This window comes from Ammospiza caudacuta, chromosome 5 (assembly GCF_027887145.1).
Source record: "Ammospiza caudacuta isolate bAmmCau1 chromosome 5, bAmmCau1.pri, whole genome shotgun sequence".
Classification (NCBI taxonomy): domain Eukaryota; kingdom Metazoa; phylum Chordata; class Aves; order Passeriformes; family Passerellidae; genus Ammospiza; species Ammospiza caudacuta.
This window is the reverse complement of record NC_080597.1, coordinates 42,182,218-42,197,130: the sequence shown is the minus strand read 5'-3', so window position 1 is coordinate 42,197,130 and position 14,913 is coordinate 42,182,218. Positions and strand designations below refer to the sequence as shown.

The window sequence follows — 14,913 nt, the reverse complement described above, 5'->3', positions numbered from 1 at the left end:
TAAAAAGTAAGTCTTGCTTAATCAAGTATAGTTTTTGGATCTGTAAAATCATGTCTTTAGTACCCCCTATTTTATTGTTTCTTAAAAAATTGATTTCTGGCTGTGGAATCTTGACACTAAGGAAAAAAAAATCCATTCAGCTACCTGAGGCAGCACCAACCCACATAATGATTAGCTGTTCTTATTTCTGGAAAATGATAGTTAACTCATCACTAGGACTGCAGTTCATATACTTCCATAAAAAATCCAGAATTATTCTTGAAATGTCTGGTGGAAATACATGTATTGCAAAACTAAATTATGGAATTGAAATGATCTTCCTTGCTGTTTCCCTTCAGAGAGATTAAGATTTCATTTCTTGTAGCATTTTAAGTCCTCCAAAATATGTGGGCTAATTGGTTCCATGTTATGCTTGTTTGTGCTACTTCAAGTTCTGTTCAGTGTAATGCCGGGAGAAGTCAAGGCATTTGAGGGTCCATGTGAAATTCTGGGTCTGGATAATAAGTAGGTGACAAAGATAGAAATTCTCATTGCAATTAATGTACTTCAAAATGCTTCAAAATTTCAACAGCCGCATTCAGGGTTGTTGACTTTGTTTTGTTGGGCTATTCAGAAACAGTCATATAGGATCCATTTAAATTAGTCAACTGCAGTTCTACTCTAGCCTTCATCTTTACTCATGATTGCATTTTCTAATAGTTCAGCTCTGAAGAAAACAAGATGTGTTATGCAGCTCCCTTAATTAGTGCCTCTGAGTATGAGCTAAGGGAGTTATAGATCAATACTTTGTATCACGCTTGATTAATAGTGGTATAGATTTACTGTTTTAATAAATGAGGCCTCATCTGAATTATTTCAGCAGATGCCATAGTAACTCTTATTCACTGTCAGGCAAATTTTGGTGATGGTTCACTAGCAATTGATTTACATATGGTTTCCAACAGAAGTTGTTTGGTTTCTTTTGACATAAATACTCTCTCAATGGGCCAAAGTAGATGTGCCTTTTTTAGAGAAAATAGAAAGTTTCAATTGTTTTAAGGTAGCTATAATTCATTCCATATGCTGCATGTCAGTCCGTATGTTTTGTGACATATCACAGCATTGGTATCTGCTTTATGTGGCCATACATATTTCAGCTAACATTTGCATGTGTTTGTAACAAGAGGAACCAAAGCAATTCCTGCAACTAAGCACACTAAAAGCCAATTCTGCTTTTGTAGTATGTGTGTAATTTGTGCATCTGATCCTGTTACATAGCTAAAGGCAGTAAAGCAAATTGTACAGCACATTCCAGGAAAGCGTTGGTGCTGTTGGTGTGAGAGTGTCTTGAAAGATACAAATACCTGCTGAGAATCAGGGAAGAAGTTGAAGGCTCTTCAGCATGTACTACAACCAATCCCGTAGATCTCACTGCAAAGTGTTTGGTGCAGAGGGAAGGTCTTGGTCTAGTCATATCCCAGCAAAATTTGCCAAAATTATTTCTGGTACTTCTGATTAATTATAGCAGTAATTGTTTTGTCCTGTAAGCTACATTAACTCTATTCTTAGCCAAACCCAGAATGAACTATCAGGAAGACTTGACTCTGGTTTCAAGGGAGTGACAGAGTTATTTTTAGCTAATGGTGTTAACTCATTCTCTTTTTACCACATAGTCTTAGTCTCAGAGTTCAAGCTGGTCTCTGGAGTCAGCTTGGTATGGATGTATCATTTTGCAGTGCAGCTGCCAGGGGCTGCTGTGTAGTGAGAGTGCAAGGGAACAGTATCTGAAATTTGTTTTGTGAGTATTAATTGAACCAGAATTATGCTGAATTATGCTGAATTATGCTTCAAAAAACACTGGAGTCTGAGGTTAAAGAAGAAGAGGAATTAATGAGTGGAGCTTGCTGAAGGCTTCTTTGCAACTTCAAGTACTGGAAACAGAGCTAAGAGCTGCAAATACGGCTTGGCTTGAGGAATATGTGTGGGTGGGGTAGGGGGAAGTTTTTGTACAGCCTCAAAACCTGTTGCATTCTTTGGGAACCCAATCTTCTCATAGCAAGCATACATCCATTCCCTGGGACTTCATATCATTTACATAGCCCTTTTTCTTCCCCACAGCAGTCTGATCAGCCCTAGTCTCTACCTCCTTCAGCTGTCCTCTCAACACAAGCAGCTTTTTGACCCCTTACGCCAGAACCCGATTACTTACCTTTCTATGGGTCTGACAGACCTACAGTGGAAATATCTCCCTAGTGTGCAGAGCAAAAGATCCTTCTGCTACATTGGTTAAGGTAGCAAAATCAAGGCACTCTGAGAAGCTGGAGGTGCTAAATACCTTGACTTTCCTAGCATCAGCAAAGGGTATATGAATGAAGGCATAAGCCAACTTTTGTAGTTATAAAAGACAAGACTGATGCCTCACTAGCATAAAGAAAGAAGTCTGACAGGCTAGTCACTGCTTTGCCTCCTGTTTTGATCTGACTGCACCATTGCCTCTCAGAAATTATCCTACTTTTGAGCTTATCTGATAGCTGTTGACCAAGATTGTTGTCTAGAGGAGGTCTGGTCTTTGTTCATGTATGCTCTGTCTCCTGCAATGTTGTAATAGATTAGCACCTTCCTATCTGGCTAGAAGTGTGTTTTTCTCTATCCAGAAATCAAGCAATAAATGACAGGAAGGACTGTGTTATGACTAAGGCATAGGGACTGAAGTAACCTGGGATGCTGTTTCTGCTGTAGTCTTCCTAGGTCATCTTAGTAAAATAACTTAAATTGTTTGTGTCTTCTTCCTCTCTGCAAAGTGGAGATAAGAGAATAGGTGAGGATTTAAGAGAATTTCAGAGAATCTTTTATTATAAATATGTTTATTGGGAATTGCTTTTAGAAAAGGAATATCCAATTCTGCAGATATTGTGGCAAACAAAATATGGATTGTATGTGTGTGTTTTCAGGATCGGAATTCTGTGCTGTCCATATGAAGTTTCTAGCTTTTAAACACATATTTCACTTGGGTGACTGATATGCAAATTATAAACATTAGACCAGGCAGACAGGGAGTGTTGAAAAAGTATTCTGCATAGTAATAAACTAATTCAATTTTGATTCTGCTCAAACATGCTCTCATAGATATCATCACCTGTTGACAACTTAATGAATAGAAGAGCTGTTTCATTCTACCCTTCCCAACAAAAATCACCGAGAAAGAAAATAAATAACATTTATAATAATTGAGTCATCTGAAATTGATGTCTATTAGCCCCTGAAATAGATTCAAATTTCTTTACTTAATGTAACCCTGTGAATTACATACTTCTCAAAAATCATGGTTTCATGATGATGAAAAACATGACATACCTTATTGCATAGCCTTAATTTTTAGCAGCTAGATTATTCCTTTTCTTCTTGTATTTCTCCTTTTAAATTCATTTTTCTTTCATATGGAGAAGAAGAGGAAAGGAGAGATTGTGAACTACAATTTGAAGGAATTTTTTTACAAGCATAGAGGGGTTTAAATTTGAGGTTTTCTTCTGTTTTCAACAGAGGTGAGTAATTGAAATTAATATTAGTCTTTGCTTATGTGGCAACTCTAAAACTGTGCAAGATAATTTAAGCCACATAATACTCCGATAATTGCATTGAATTTGAACTATTCTTTGTAGGATGCTTCAAATGCACTTGTGGGGAGTTGAATGTCACTTGAAGAGTCCTTAAATATTTAGCATGTGAGAAAGCATAATAAGAAGCAGGCTTCACTTCAAACTGTCTTACTCTCTGAATCTTTTAATGTTGGAGACATTGAATGCTAACTAAATGTAGTTCTTAAAATGATCTTGTAAGCCAAAAATTGCTGTTGTATTCATCAAAGAGCAGATATGCATTCCTCTCCTGTTTATGTGGAGGTCCATAGCTGGTACAGATCATAATGTCTCCATCAAGTCACTTTGGCATCTTAGAAAAATAAAGTCCTTACATGGTCCTGATGTAAAGTCAGCTCAGTCCTGGGAGGGAAGTATGAGGCAGATTATTCTTTGATACTGGAGATCACAGGGCCTTTTTTACAGATTGTCCATTTCTATGATAAAACATTCTTTCTGCAGCTTCTGTGTTTGAACATGGTACCAGTCATCTTAAGTTTTTTAATTCGTTGACTTCTAGCCCTGCTGGAGTTGAAGGGGATGTCTGTGACTACAAGAGTTAATTTCCCAGCTCTATGAGTTGCCTTGCCCAAAGCTTTTTTGACATGTCAAGGTTCAACGTACATGTTCTTACTCAGCTATCAAGGAATTGCTGTTAAAGTACTGTGGACAAGAATATCCTGAATACATTGGTAGAGACACTAGTCCTTGATAGGTCCTGAAAAAATGAAAAAGGCAGATAAAGTTATATGTGGATGTTCATTGGTGCCAAGTTTCTCTGAGTTATTCTATTCCACACGCCTGACTGTTAAGATAAAAGAATGAATCAACTGTTAAGAATCCTAACTTGCTTTAAACCGTCTCTAGGAGTTAATGAGTATAGTCTAATTATTCATATATTGCACATGCACAGAAACAGAACTGATGTTAATCTGAGTTGCACATCTGTGTTCTGAAGAGCTGCATTTTACCCCTTCAAAATTACCCAGACAAAAAGCTAGTCATGTTTTACACATTTCTGAGAAACAAGACAAGGCAGGGTGAGTTTTAAACCAGCAGCAAGTAAATCACCTCATTTTCATTGTTTCTGTAATGCAGACCAGTTTGCTGCCAGCTTGGATTTTCTAATTTTGATTTAAACACATGACTTATAATGTCTTTGTTGGGTGGTGGGACTAAAGGATTTATGGTGCCCTTGTATGTGGGACTCTCATCACTGTACGGCAACCCTGTCGTTTTTGTGACAGAGTCTGTTTGACTGCTGCTGGATTTATGATAGAAATAATTCAGAACAGAGTAATAATTTTCCCTTGGCAATTACACTACCATTTGGTACTTTGTCCCTAAGGGGAAAATGAATGTGCTGGGATCTGTCCATAAGTTCAGTGGCTCAGTGTAAAGAACAAATCAAGGTCAGAATGCAGTTGAGTACACACTGATGTTTCATAATATAATCTAGATCTTCTGCTTTTATCTGACTCATTAAAACCTCATGTAATTTAAAGATTATTTTTGATTGCCATGAAATTTTTATTGGGAATTATTTGTGAGGGATATGCCACTACCATGTTCAGTACTTTCTTTTTCTCTTCATTACCACTTTTCTCTTTAGCAATGGCTACTGTAGCAACTTCTTCAGTGTAAGAAGGATAGTACCTTGCTAAGCACTGGTGCTTATGATATTATATGATATGATATCATAAACCACATAATACTTAAATATAAGTTCTGGAAAATCTTTTTCCACCTCTGTCCTTCCATAAAAATGATAGACCACATTTTCAATACAGTTCATCAGCAGTCTCCTTTGGCATGAAAAACCTGCTGAACCAGGATGTTTATATAGAGGTAATCTGTCTAATAACTAAACCAGATCTTTTTGCCAGTCCACGTTCCTGTTCTCCTGTTCTCCTGTTCAGTTTGGCAGGCAACTATGAAATCAGGAACTTAGATAGCAAGACAAAACTCATGTGGTGCTGTGTTTCTAACACATGTTCTTGTGTGTTGTGGTGGCTACAGAATGATTCACGTGGTGGTAAACTGATGGAGTTAGGACAGTTACGTAGAAATTGATAAAGCAATGAAGCATATCAAAATGTGATCTTTTTGGTTAAATTTTGCTTTTGTAGTCATGTGTTTCAAATGACTCAGTATGGGGAAAGTTGGATTAGAGAGGGCTTGTAGAGGCTGTTTTTAGTCTAGGCTGCTTTCTGCATGACCCATGATGTCAGATCAAAACTCTCTAATCTGAAATACTGTTAAGAGGGATGTCTGCTTTTCATAGTTTATACTGAAGATATGTAAACCACAAATAATTTTATATATAACATGAAATAGATCTGTTGGTACTCTTCTATGAATATTTACAGGGCAAAAGAGCAGAACTATGATATTCTTATCTCCTCATGACAGAACAGTACTGAAATAGTAGTGTTCCTAGGATATCCATTGCTAGAGGTCTATATAAAAAAATAAAAATCTGTCAGGAATGGCACTGGTATGAATCTGCTTTGGGTAGGAAGACACTAGATGAGTTCTTAAGGCTCTTTTAATTCCAGGCACTATAGATGAAATTTTGTAAACTTTTTAACCTTGCCCTTGAGAAGTGTTTTACCTGAACATCAGTATGCTTTCAGCCACTGTTTAGGTATCAACACTTATTGAAGTGAAGGGGAGATGACCATCCAGTTGATGCATCGAACTCCGATTTATTGATCGATCAGTCACTTTATATAACAGTGTTAATTAACTTCATGCATATTGCAAAATCCAAGCTCACGATAGGTTAACAGAGAAAACTCTAACCACTCCTTTTGTTTTACAATACCTATGATTGTTTATTAAAAACAGAACTAGCGTTCCCACTGTGATATGAAAGGTTCCCAAAACTTCCATATCTGTTCCCAGGGTGCCATCTTTTCCTAGAGAGGGTGTTTTGCTTGTTATGGGAAGACTGCCTGAGAACCTTATTGTTTATAAAGTGATGCATGAGAGAGCCTAATTGTTTATAGAAATCAAGCCTGGGAACTGCTTTTGGAACTGCTTTACAACTACCTTTTACTTTTCTCTCAAGTGTATGCCTTCATGGCCTTTTTCTTTAAGCCATGCTTGAACTAAACTCTCCACAAACACTGTTTGATTAACTAATTTATCTGTTAAAATGCTTGCCAAAATTATCCCAGATTCTTCCTCTATGTAATTTTTTAAAGGAAGAAATACATGCTTGCTAAGATTCCCAGTTGGCTACTGTAGACATACCTACAAAAAACTGAGCCTGTTTCAGACTAGACATAAGATTGGACATCACAGCATTTCTGTGACATTTATGCTTGTCACCTCGTTTCAGTATAGCTCATAATCAGTTCTTCCCCTAATGACAGACAATATTTCGATTTTCCTCCAAGATGACTAGGCTAGAAAAGAACCTTCTCTCTTAGCCCTGTCGCTTACGCATTTGGACTTTGACAGGCAATATCTGATAGTAATTTTGCTGGACTTAAAGATAGCAATATGATTGATGGCTAAAAAGACACAAGAAAAATAAGGATTTCTATCATTGACCTTCCAGCGACTTTCTTGAAAGAGAGAGTAATAAGTCAAGCTGCATGTGTACAGTATGTACTAGCCTTACACTCTGTAGTACTATTGAGTGAATATTTCTAGGCAATTATGTGTCAGGGAAATTATTTTACAGCTTTGCTTTTGATGGGAAGGTTGATATTTTTAGGTTTTTTATTATTGCTAAAATGATTGTGAAACATTTCTGTTTAACATTTCCACAGATTGGTGTTTTTCAAACAGATTTCACAGAGAAGCATAGAACAGGTTCATTTTCTGTTCTGCCTTTTACCCTCATTTTGGTTATTGTCCTACTCCAGAAATGCTTTTGCTGACCAGATCCTATATAACCATCTTTGAACCTAGTTTTTTGAGGTTAGTGAAGGAGAATCCTAGAATCATGCCAGCATCGTTTGTCTGGTTTGCCACTGTTCAAGTGAGCCCAGTGCATCTTGCTGAATGCAGTATTCCCTGGGAAAGAGGAGTCTTGAAGTTTCTCTTAGGACTGGACAAGCTTTTAGTGTAGACTGAGACTGAGGCTGTACTAAAATACAGAATTTAAGAAACCAGTTGTTGTGCTTTGTGAAGATGCAGAATATTAGAGCATAGCTCTAATATTCTGTGACCACACAGTCACACTGCTTTATCGAGGTTCTGTCTTCTGCTGACCTGGTTGTCATGGTAGTCATGTTACCTCCTGGGATGCTTCCCACAGGTCCTAGATCTGTGATCTGAATTTTTGGACTTCTTATACACAGTTTATACCTTTTATAGTTTAGGGTGAGAGTTTTTCTTTATATCCTATTTTCTCAACTATGAATGTAAAAATTAGCAGCCTTAGTGTTTTGGCCTTACCCTTACTAAAATCTTTCCTTTTTGGTTTTTTAGATTTTTTTTTTGAATGAAAATACTCCTCAAGTTATGAAAACTGTAGTATATAGTTAATAATTTATAATTTATTATATACCACTTTTTATGAAAAAGGTGAAACAATAAATGTACGTACTACCTCTTGACAGAAGCTATTTAATGCCAAATAGTCTAGGAGTGCAGTGTATATGGAGTAAAAAGTTCATAAACGTGGCTTAATGACTAGGGTAAAAGAATAGGGCTATCATGATTTTCTGTGGGCATCCATGAAATAAAATAGTGGAAAGTACAAAGAACATTCTGACAAGGCGATGTTCCTGAAGCACTTACGTTTTCTTCAGGAAAGTTGCTGTCTTAACTGCCACTGTCAAAGGATTTGAGGAATGTCTCTGCTAAAGTTCTCTCAAAGGTTCATCTTAGCATCTGGACTGCCCAGCATGTGCTGACTCAAGAGTTTAACATCAGTTGAGCAGCCATCACCACTTTTCCTCTAAACCATTATCTGAAGCGATGAATTTGTTGTCATTTATTTAATAATGACAACAATCTTCCTTCATCCCCAAGAGTCGTTCATCTCCCTTCATCCCCATCCCTTCTCTTAGGACCAATTGGTTGATGTGGGGTTGAGAGGGTGATCCTGATGACACTGGGCATGAGCTCTTCTAGGGTCATACCCAGAAAGGAAAGGAGGGTCAGGAATAAACAGGAAAAAAAGCTAACTTTGCCACAGTCTGTTCGTGTAAGTTGCGCAGTAGTCTCACGGAAACAATAGGAAAAGTGAGAGTCATGGGGTGAGACAGACATAATTGAATAGTCTGATAAATTTGGAAGTTATAAGTGAGTGAGAGATGAGAGTAACAGGTGTTGTGAAGATTATGGGTGACTATTGTCATCCAAGAATCATGATTTTGAAACTCACCAGGAAACTCTGAGCTCAGGAATAAGAGATCAATCTCTGACTTCACTCATGTCTTTATGGAGAAGTTAAGCTTAAAAAGAAATTATCTGTTTGTTTCGCAGTGTTGATTTCCTTTCTGTACTTAGTGTAGGTAAATTTAATTTCAAAACATGAACTGAAATGTCCATTAGTGCAGCTATAATAAACATCAATCTATTTATTCCCTAAGCAGCATGTTTCCTAGAGCTATTTCTCTTGTTCCTTACTCCACACTTTTTAATTAAACCACATTATCAGTAAATTAAACAGAAATTCTGTTAGAAACTTATGATGTATATGCCACTTTAGGCTAGTGTACCTCTTTGCTAACATTACCTCCAAGATTTTTAAATGCAGTCAGTCCAATACGCTTCTGGCTCCATTAATTATGTTTAGAAATCTTTACAAAGTATTAAGACATAGAACTCTTCTTAATGATACTCTACTGATTCAGAAACAAGACCTATAAAATGGAGTAGCCTTCTATCTTCAGATGCATTGGACTTTGTCCACTGCCTACTCTAGATGCTTTACCATTTTCATTTCATATCTGCTCAGTTCCTCACTTGGCACAGTGGGCGCCTTAAGTGATCTTGTTTTTCGTGCTTGAGTATGTGCTGGAACCAGAGTTGAAAACAGAGCTGATAAAATGTGGACAAAAATGACATAAAGCAGACTGGAGGGTGGGATAGATACTTTTGAAATCTGTTACATGAACTCACTCACTTTTTTCCTGAGAACATGAAGGGAACAGAGTGTAATTCTTCCAACAGAGAGTGTAAAAAATGAAGGTCTGCAAGATGTGGTGCACATTGCAAGGAAACAAACTATTTCAAGCAGTGAGGCAGTTTTTACATGTTATTACAGCAGAGATAAAAAATTATATTAACATGTATGAAATGGTTAATTTCTGTACTAATGTGTGTAATATTATTTGTTTGCTATATGCTTGCATTTCTTCCACATTGATGGAAATTAAGGGAACATGTGCAGTGAAGGAGAAAACCTAGTCTATGAAGCTATATTATACTGTAGCCTAATAAATTGAACTTTGTGGAATCTACCTTGCTGATTTTAACTATTTAATGAAAAGAGAATCAATATCTCCTCTCTAGGCAGACAGTTAACTCCTTTTGGATTTAAACACCTGCATTAGGAGAAGAATAGACAACTTGTTTCTGGAAGGTTCACACCCACAGGGTTGCACTTTGTTTCTGCAGTCTGGATAATTAAGAAAAAAGTGCTGTTCTGAAAAAAAAAAGTGAGAGCAAAAGCTAAAGCTAGGCATTTTCTGTATTGGCTTTTTAAAGTACCTTTCAAATTCTTGTGTCTGTATTGCATTTTACATGTAATGCTATTATTTCAGAACCCTTCCTGTATCCCCCTGTACACTCTTTCCCATGCAGGGGGAGGTCTTTTATGATTGCAAAAATGGGACAAAATTTTAGCTGGTTTATTTATAAACACCTAAAAAAAAAATCCGTAATTTGTATGCAAAGTGCTGGAACATCCTGAACCAAAGTGATGTCACTGGATAAGTCCTTCCAAAGTGACTTAAGGTGGATAGAAGACAAGGAAGTTCTAGAGGAGAGAGAAAAGACTGAGGAGAATAACACTAAAGCTTTTTCTTCAGCCCCAGTTATTTTCAATTGCTGATGGTCAGTAGAAATGTTTTCTCAAGCAAAATGCCTTTGGTTGTTGATTTTATGCAGACAGCTTTCTGTCTGACAAATCAACAATGTAGCACCTTCCTTTTGTTTTGGATATTTTTTGATTTCTTTTCCTTAAAGGCAATTACTTTTCATTCATGTCTTTCATAGCCACAGGAATTGGTTCAAAGTAGGGATAGCTTGTCTGGTTTTCTTTCATGTGTGTTCATACCTTACTTCATCAAGTCAGTATGCTTCTCTGTGTTGGGAGAGACTGCAAGTTGCTGGTATTTTATAAGGTTGATTTTTATGTCATTAAAATGTGATGAGTTTATTATGTTTTTCTTCATTTTAATTTCATTTGAGAAAAAAGAAATTGTTTATGCTCATTTTCTGAAAACCAATTTAGTACTAACTTCTTTTATTGTGCAGAGCTGGTTATTTGCCTCAGAATATTCCTTTGGAGATTATGAGGTACCTTTCAGAGGAAAAGGATTTTCTGCCTTGGCATGCTGCCAGCCGAGCTCTTTATCCTCTAGATAAATTGTTGGACCGTACAGAAAACTACAATATCTTCAATGTAAGAGATACAGTCTTCCTTTCTTTCTTCCTCCAGTTCTTCCTGTCTTTCTTCCACTTACTCTCTCCGTCTGTCTGTCCTTCCTGCCTTTCTTCCTTTTGCCTCTTATTCTCTCATTTTATTGCCAAGATTTGAACTGTTCCCCAGGGAGATACTGTTAATGACCTAGGGATATTAACTTTCATCTTAATTACTTTTTATTTAAACATAGCGATTATCAAGCTTTGGTTCATTTGCAATTGAACAGTGATAACTGTTGTTTGAGGCATATATGACTAGAAGAAGGAAAGGTAATTATCCCTTGTGTAAAATGTTATGACAAATAAAGTATTTCACTTAGAAGAGTCAAAGTATTCTATTGCCAGATTTTCTCTTTCGAGGAGCCCCATGGTGATATTTAGGTGGATGCCCAAGATCAGCAAGAACAGCAAATGTAGGCACAACTGAGCAGAATACATGCAACTGAAGCAAACATTTGCAGTCATTATTTCATCCCAAAATCCATGGTGAATTCAATGCAGTTACCTTAATTAACAAGAATTAGATCACCGTTGAGTCAAAAGCCCATTCATAATTGTGTCCAAAGGGACAGCAGTAACAGCTCATAGTAGATAATTAAGATAGACATGGCAAATATTTTAACATTTAGCTGTAGCTACAATGAAGCATGGTTTATGAAGTACACAGATTTGACTGCAGCCAGTGACAATTATGAACTCTTGGGGTTTTTATTCACTATGAATTTTATGTAGTCTACATATTTTCAACAGCCAGCATACGGTAGCTTTATGTAATGTTGTAAAGCCTTCAAATGAAGGAGCTTTTTAAAGCCTGAAATGCCTAAGGATGCTTTTTGCTTCTTAAATGCATATTTGTGTGTATGTGACCATAGACACCATGCTTAGAGAGAAGAAAATTAGAAGTGACTGTATGTATATATGTAGATGTTAATACAAATGTAGATATATAGATAAACACACATGCACACACCGCATACATATACACAGAGTTACCTGATGACATGGAAGATTATTTTTGTAAAACATATGCTAAGGCCTACATATAAACCAGAGCCTTAATGTAAAATGCAGTTGAAATAATTTTCATATTTAGTCTGCTATTAACTGTAAAGAAAAATTCTTGGGAGTCTGCCATTGCTATTTCACTTTTAAACCTGGTTGTATAAAGAAAACACAATTTTAATAAATAAAACCAGTAAAATTCACAGCTGGGTTATGTTTTATCACTACTGATGGGAGTTTTGAAAGCTGAGGTGATAGCAGAGAAAATAAAAAGTCTTTTTAGTCACAGAATAACATATCTGCTAGAGAAAGCTGCAGTATGAATCTTCTTTTGTGTTGACATATATACATGCCTATGCATCTGTAATAATAAAATAGATGCTCTCCTATGCAGTTCTGTATATCTTAGTTCTCTTTTTCAAATTGGTGAATTCCACTGGAAAAAGATTACACTGAATACACAGACAATGGTTTTCTTCAAAACTGGTCAGAATATGTAAATATGTTGTCTGTGTGAAAAGTAGAAGTTGCTAAAATATATCTTGTGCTTGTTTTGTTCCTTAAGCATACCAGGAGCCTAAACTTAAAGCAGAGTGTCATTAAGTTTACAGAGCTTATTTGCAGCCACATTGTTGCATATTCTGAAGTCAATTGACTGTACTCACATAATGTTTTGACCACGGTTATGGATATTAAAACAGAGTTCTTTTAAAAGTGAACATGTAAGGTGTAGTCAAGATTGGCCACAAAGTAGAAATTAAGCTATTGACACCCTTGTAATTTTTCAGCTGTGCATTGTGAGTTCAAAGTAGCATGTGATAAACTTTTGGATAAATTAATGGATTTTATAACAATAAATTGTCTTATACTAGGCATCTAATCAAGTAGCTCGTCTAGATACTGCTTCTTACTATAGCAGTGAAGGAAGATTGTAAGTGGACAAGTAGCTTTGCTAAGTCTTTGGAGTTGGACATTATTTGAGGGTCCAAAGAGAGACCAGACCTCACTAGTCAGCAGTATTTCAGTTTCAAGTAAAATAAATTATTTTTAACGTTAAATGTACTTTTCTTTTTCTCCTCAGGAATATATTTTAAGACAAGTGGCATCAATGTATCTGAAGCTTGGATGGCCAACAAACAATTTAAACAAATCACTTGTTCAAGCATCATACCAACATGAGTACTGTTATATTTACCTTTTTATTGATTATTTGAGAAATATAATTATAGAAATGCACCCTCCTAAAAATTAGTAATGTTTAGCATAATCAATTGTAATTCCTTAGCTCTGTCACCCCTCTGTTTTTTTCCATTCTGGGTTGCAGGGAAAGTACAAACATGCTGTAAGATGAATTCTTCTTTCTTAAGTTGGGAGAACATGATTTCCTAAGCCCCAGCTTAATATCTGATTGCTGAGGATTTCTAAGAACTTGTACTTATGTGTCCACAGAGGTCGGGAAGAGTGCCTAAGTGTAAATGGGGGCTGGTTTTGATCCATGACCTTTCTTTAGTTGTTGCAGGCATTAAACTAACGCTGAGATTTCTAAAGCCAGATTGTCTTTGATATGTTGCCCAACTACTGGTTGCTGTCACTTGTTATAAGAAGTATTTTTTTCAAACACTCAAACACATTTGTTAAAGCAGCCTTCTTGCTTTCTTTAATTTGGCCAGAGAGCTGCGTCGGGAAGTCATCATGTTGGCCTGCAGCTTCGGGAACAAACACTGTCACCAGCAGGCTGCAACGTTAATCTCAGACTGGATTTCCAGCAATAGGAACCGGTAAGTGGAGCTGACATGTATCTCACAGCTCTCCTACTGACAGGCAGTGCAGCTCTTCCTTTCCTGCCTGCCTTCTCTGCTGTGCCCTCTTCTGCAAAGTTTGTTACTGGAGGAAGCAGAGGTTGCTGGCTGTCATTTAAAAATGTCTGTGGGGTTTCAGAACAAATTATTTGACTTTGCATATATGAGTGGGTGAAGGGGATTCTGCCCACTCCCGGTCAATTACTGTTGGATAATTCTGTGCTAGAAGATGAGAAGGCAAGTTTTAAGGATGATTTAAAGGAAGAAAGATGAGCGAACACCTTGTTGTCAGACAAACATGAAACCTGTGTTGAGGTAAGAGAGCAGAAGGTGCTAAACATTTAAAGAAGTGATGGGAGTTAGAGACAGAAGGACTGAGAAATAAGGAAGGAGATGTTTTGGAGGGAAATGTTACAAAATATTTAAGGGTGAAGACTTGAAAACTAATGTGATTCAGGAATACATGGAAAAGCTTGTATAAGATTTCAGAGGGCAGATAATATTACAGTTGATGCCTTTAGCATAAGCAGCACTGCAGTGGTTTGACAACAAATGTGTAAGTTAGGCTGCCAAGACACAGGTTTATTCAGCTGAGGTAAAGGAACATGGGCCATGGATTGTGTATGAAGTTTATGTTTTAAAGGCAAGCATCTAAGAAATATGAAATAACTGAAATTTCAAATATTTAAGTAGTGATCTGTGGACAATGAGGTCGGTGGGGAGTATAGGTTAAGATCACGACTTCTTTAGAAAGAATAGTGGATTTTCTGGTTATGTGAAATATTTACACTGTATACATTTATAAGTGACGTAATATTTTGGTTTTAAAGAGAATATTATACTTTCAAATAGAAAAGAAAAAAATAAGAGAAAAAGTCTCTCAT

The 14,913-nt window shown here is 36.6% G+C and overlaps 1 protein-coding gene across 1 annotated transcript in view; it reads left to right on the top strand.

Moving 5' to 3' along the window:
• Window positions 1-14,913, top strand: part of TRHDE (thyrotropin releasing hormone degrading enzyme) — a 205,094-nt gene that overhangs the window by 166,731 nt on the left and 23,450 nt on the right. The window contains exons 13-15 of the mRNA XM_058805431.1: window positions 11,061-11,208; window positions 13,312-13,409; window positions 13,901-14,008. Of these exons, the coding sequence (XP_058661414.1) occupies window positions 11,061-11,208; window positions 13,312-13,409; window positions 13,901-14,008 (354 nt within the window). The remainder of the gene's footprint in view (window positions 1-11,060; window positions 11,209-13,311; window positions 13,410-13,900; window positions 14,009-14,913) is intronic.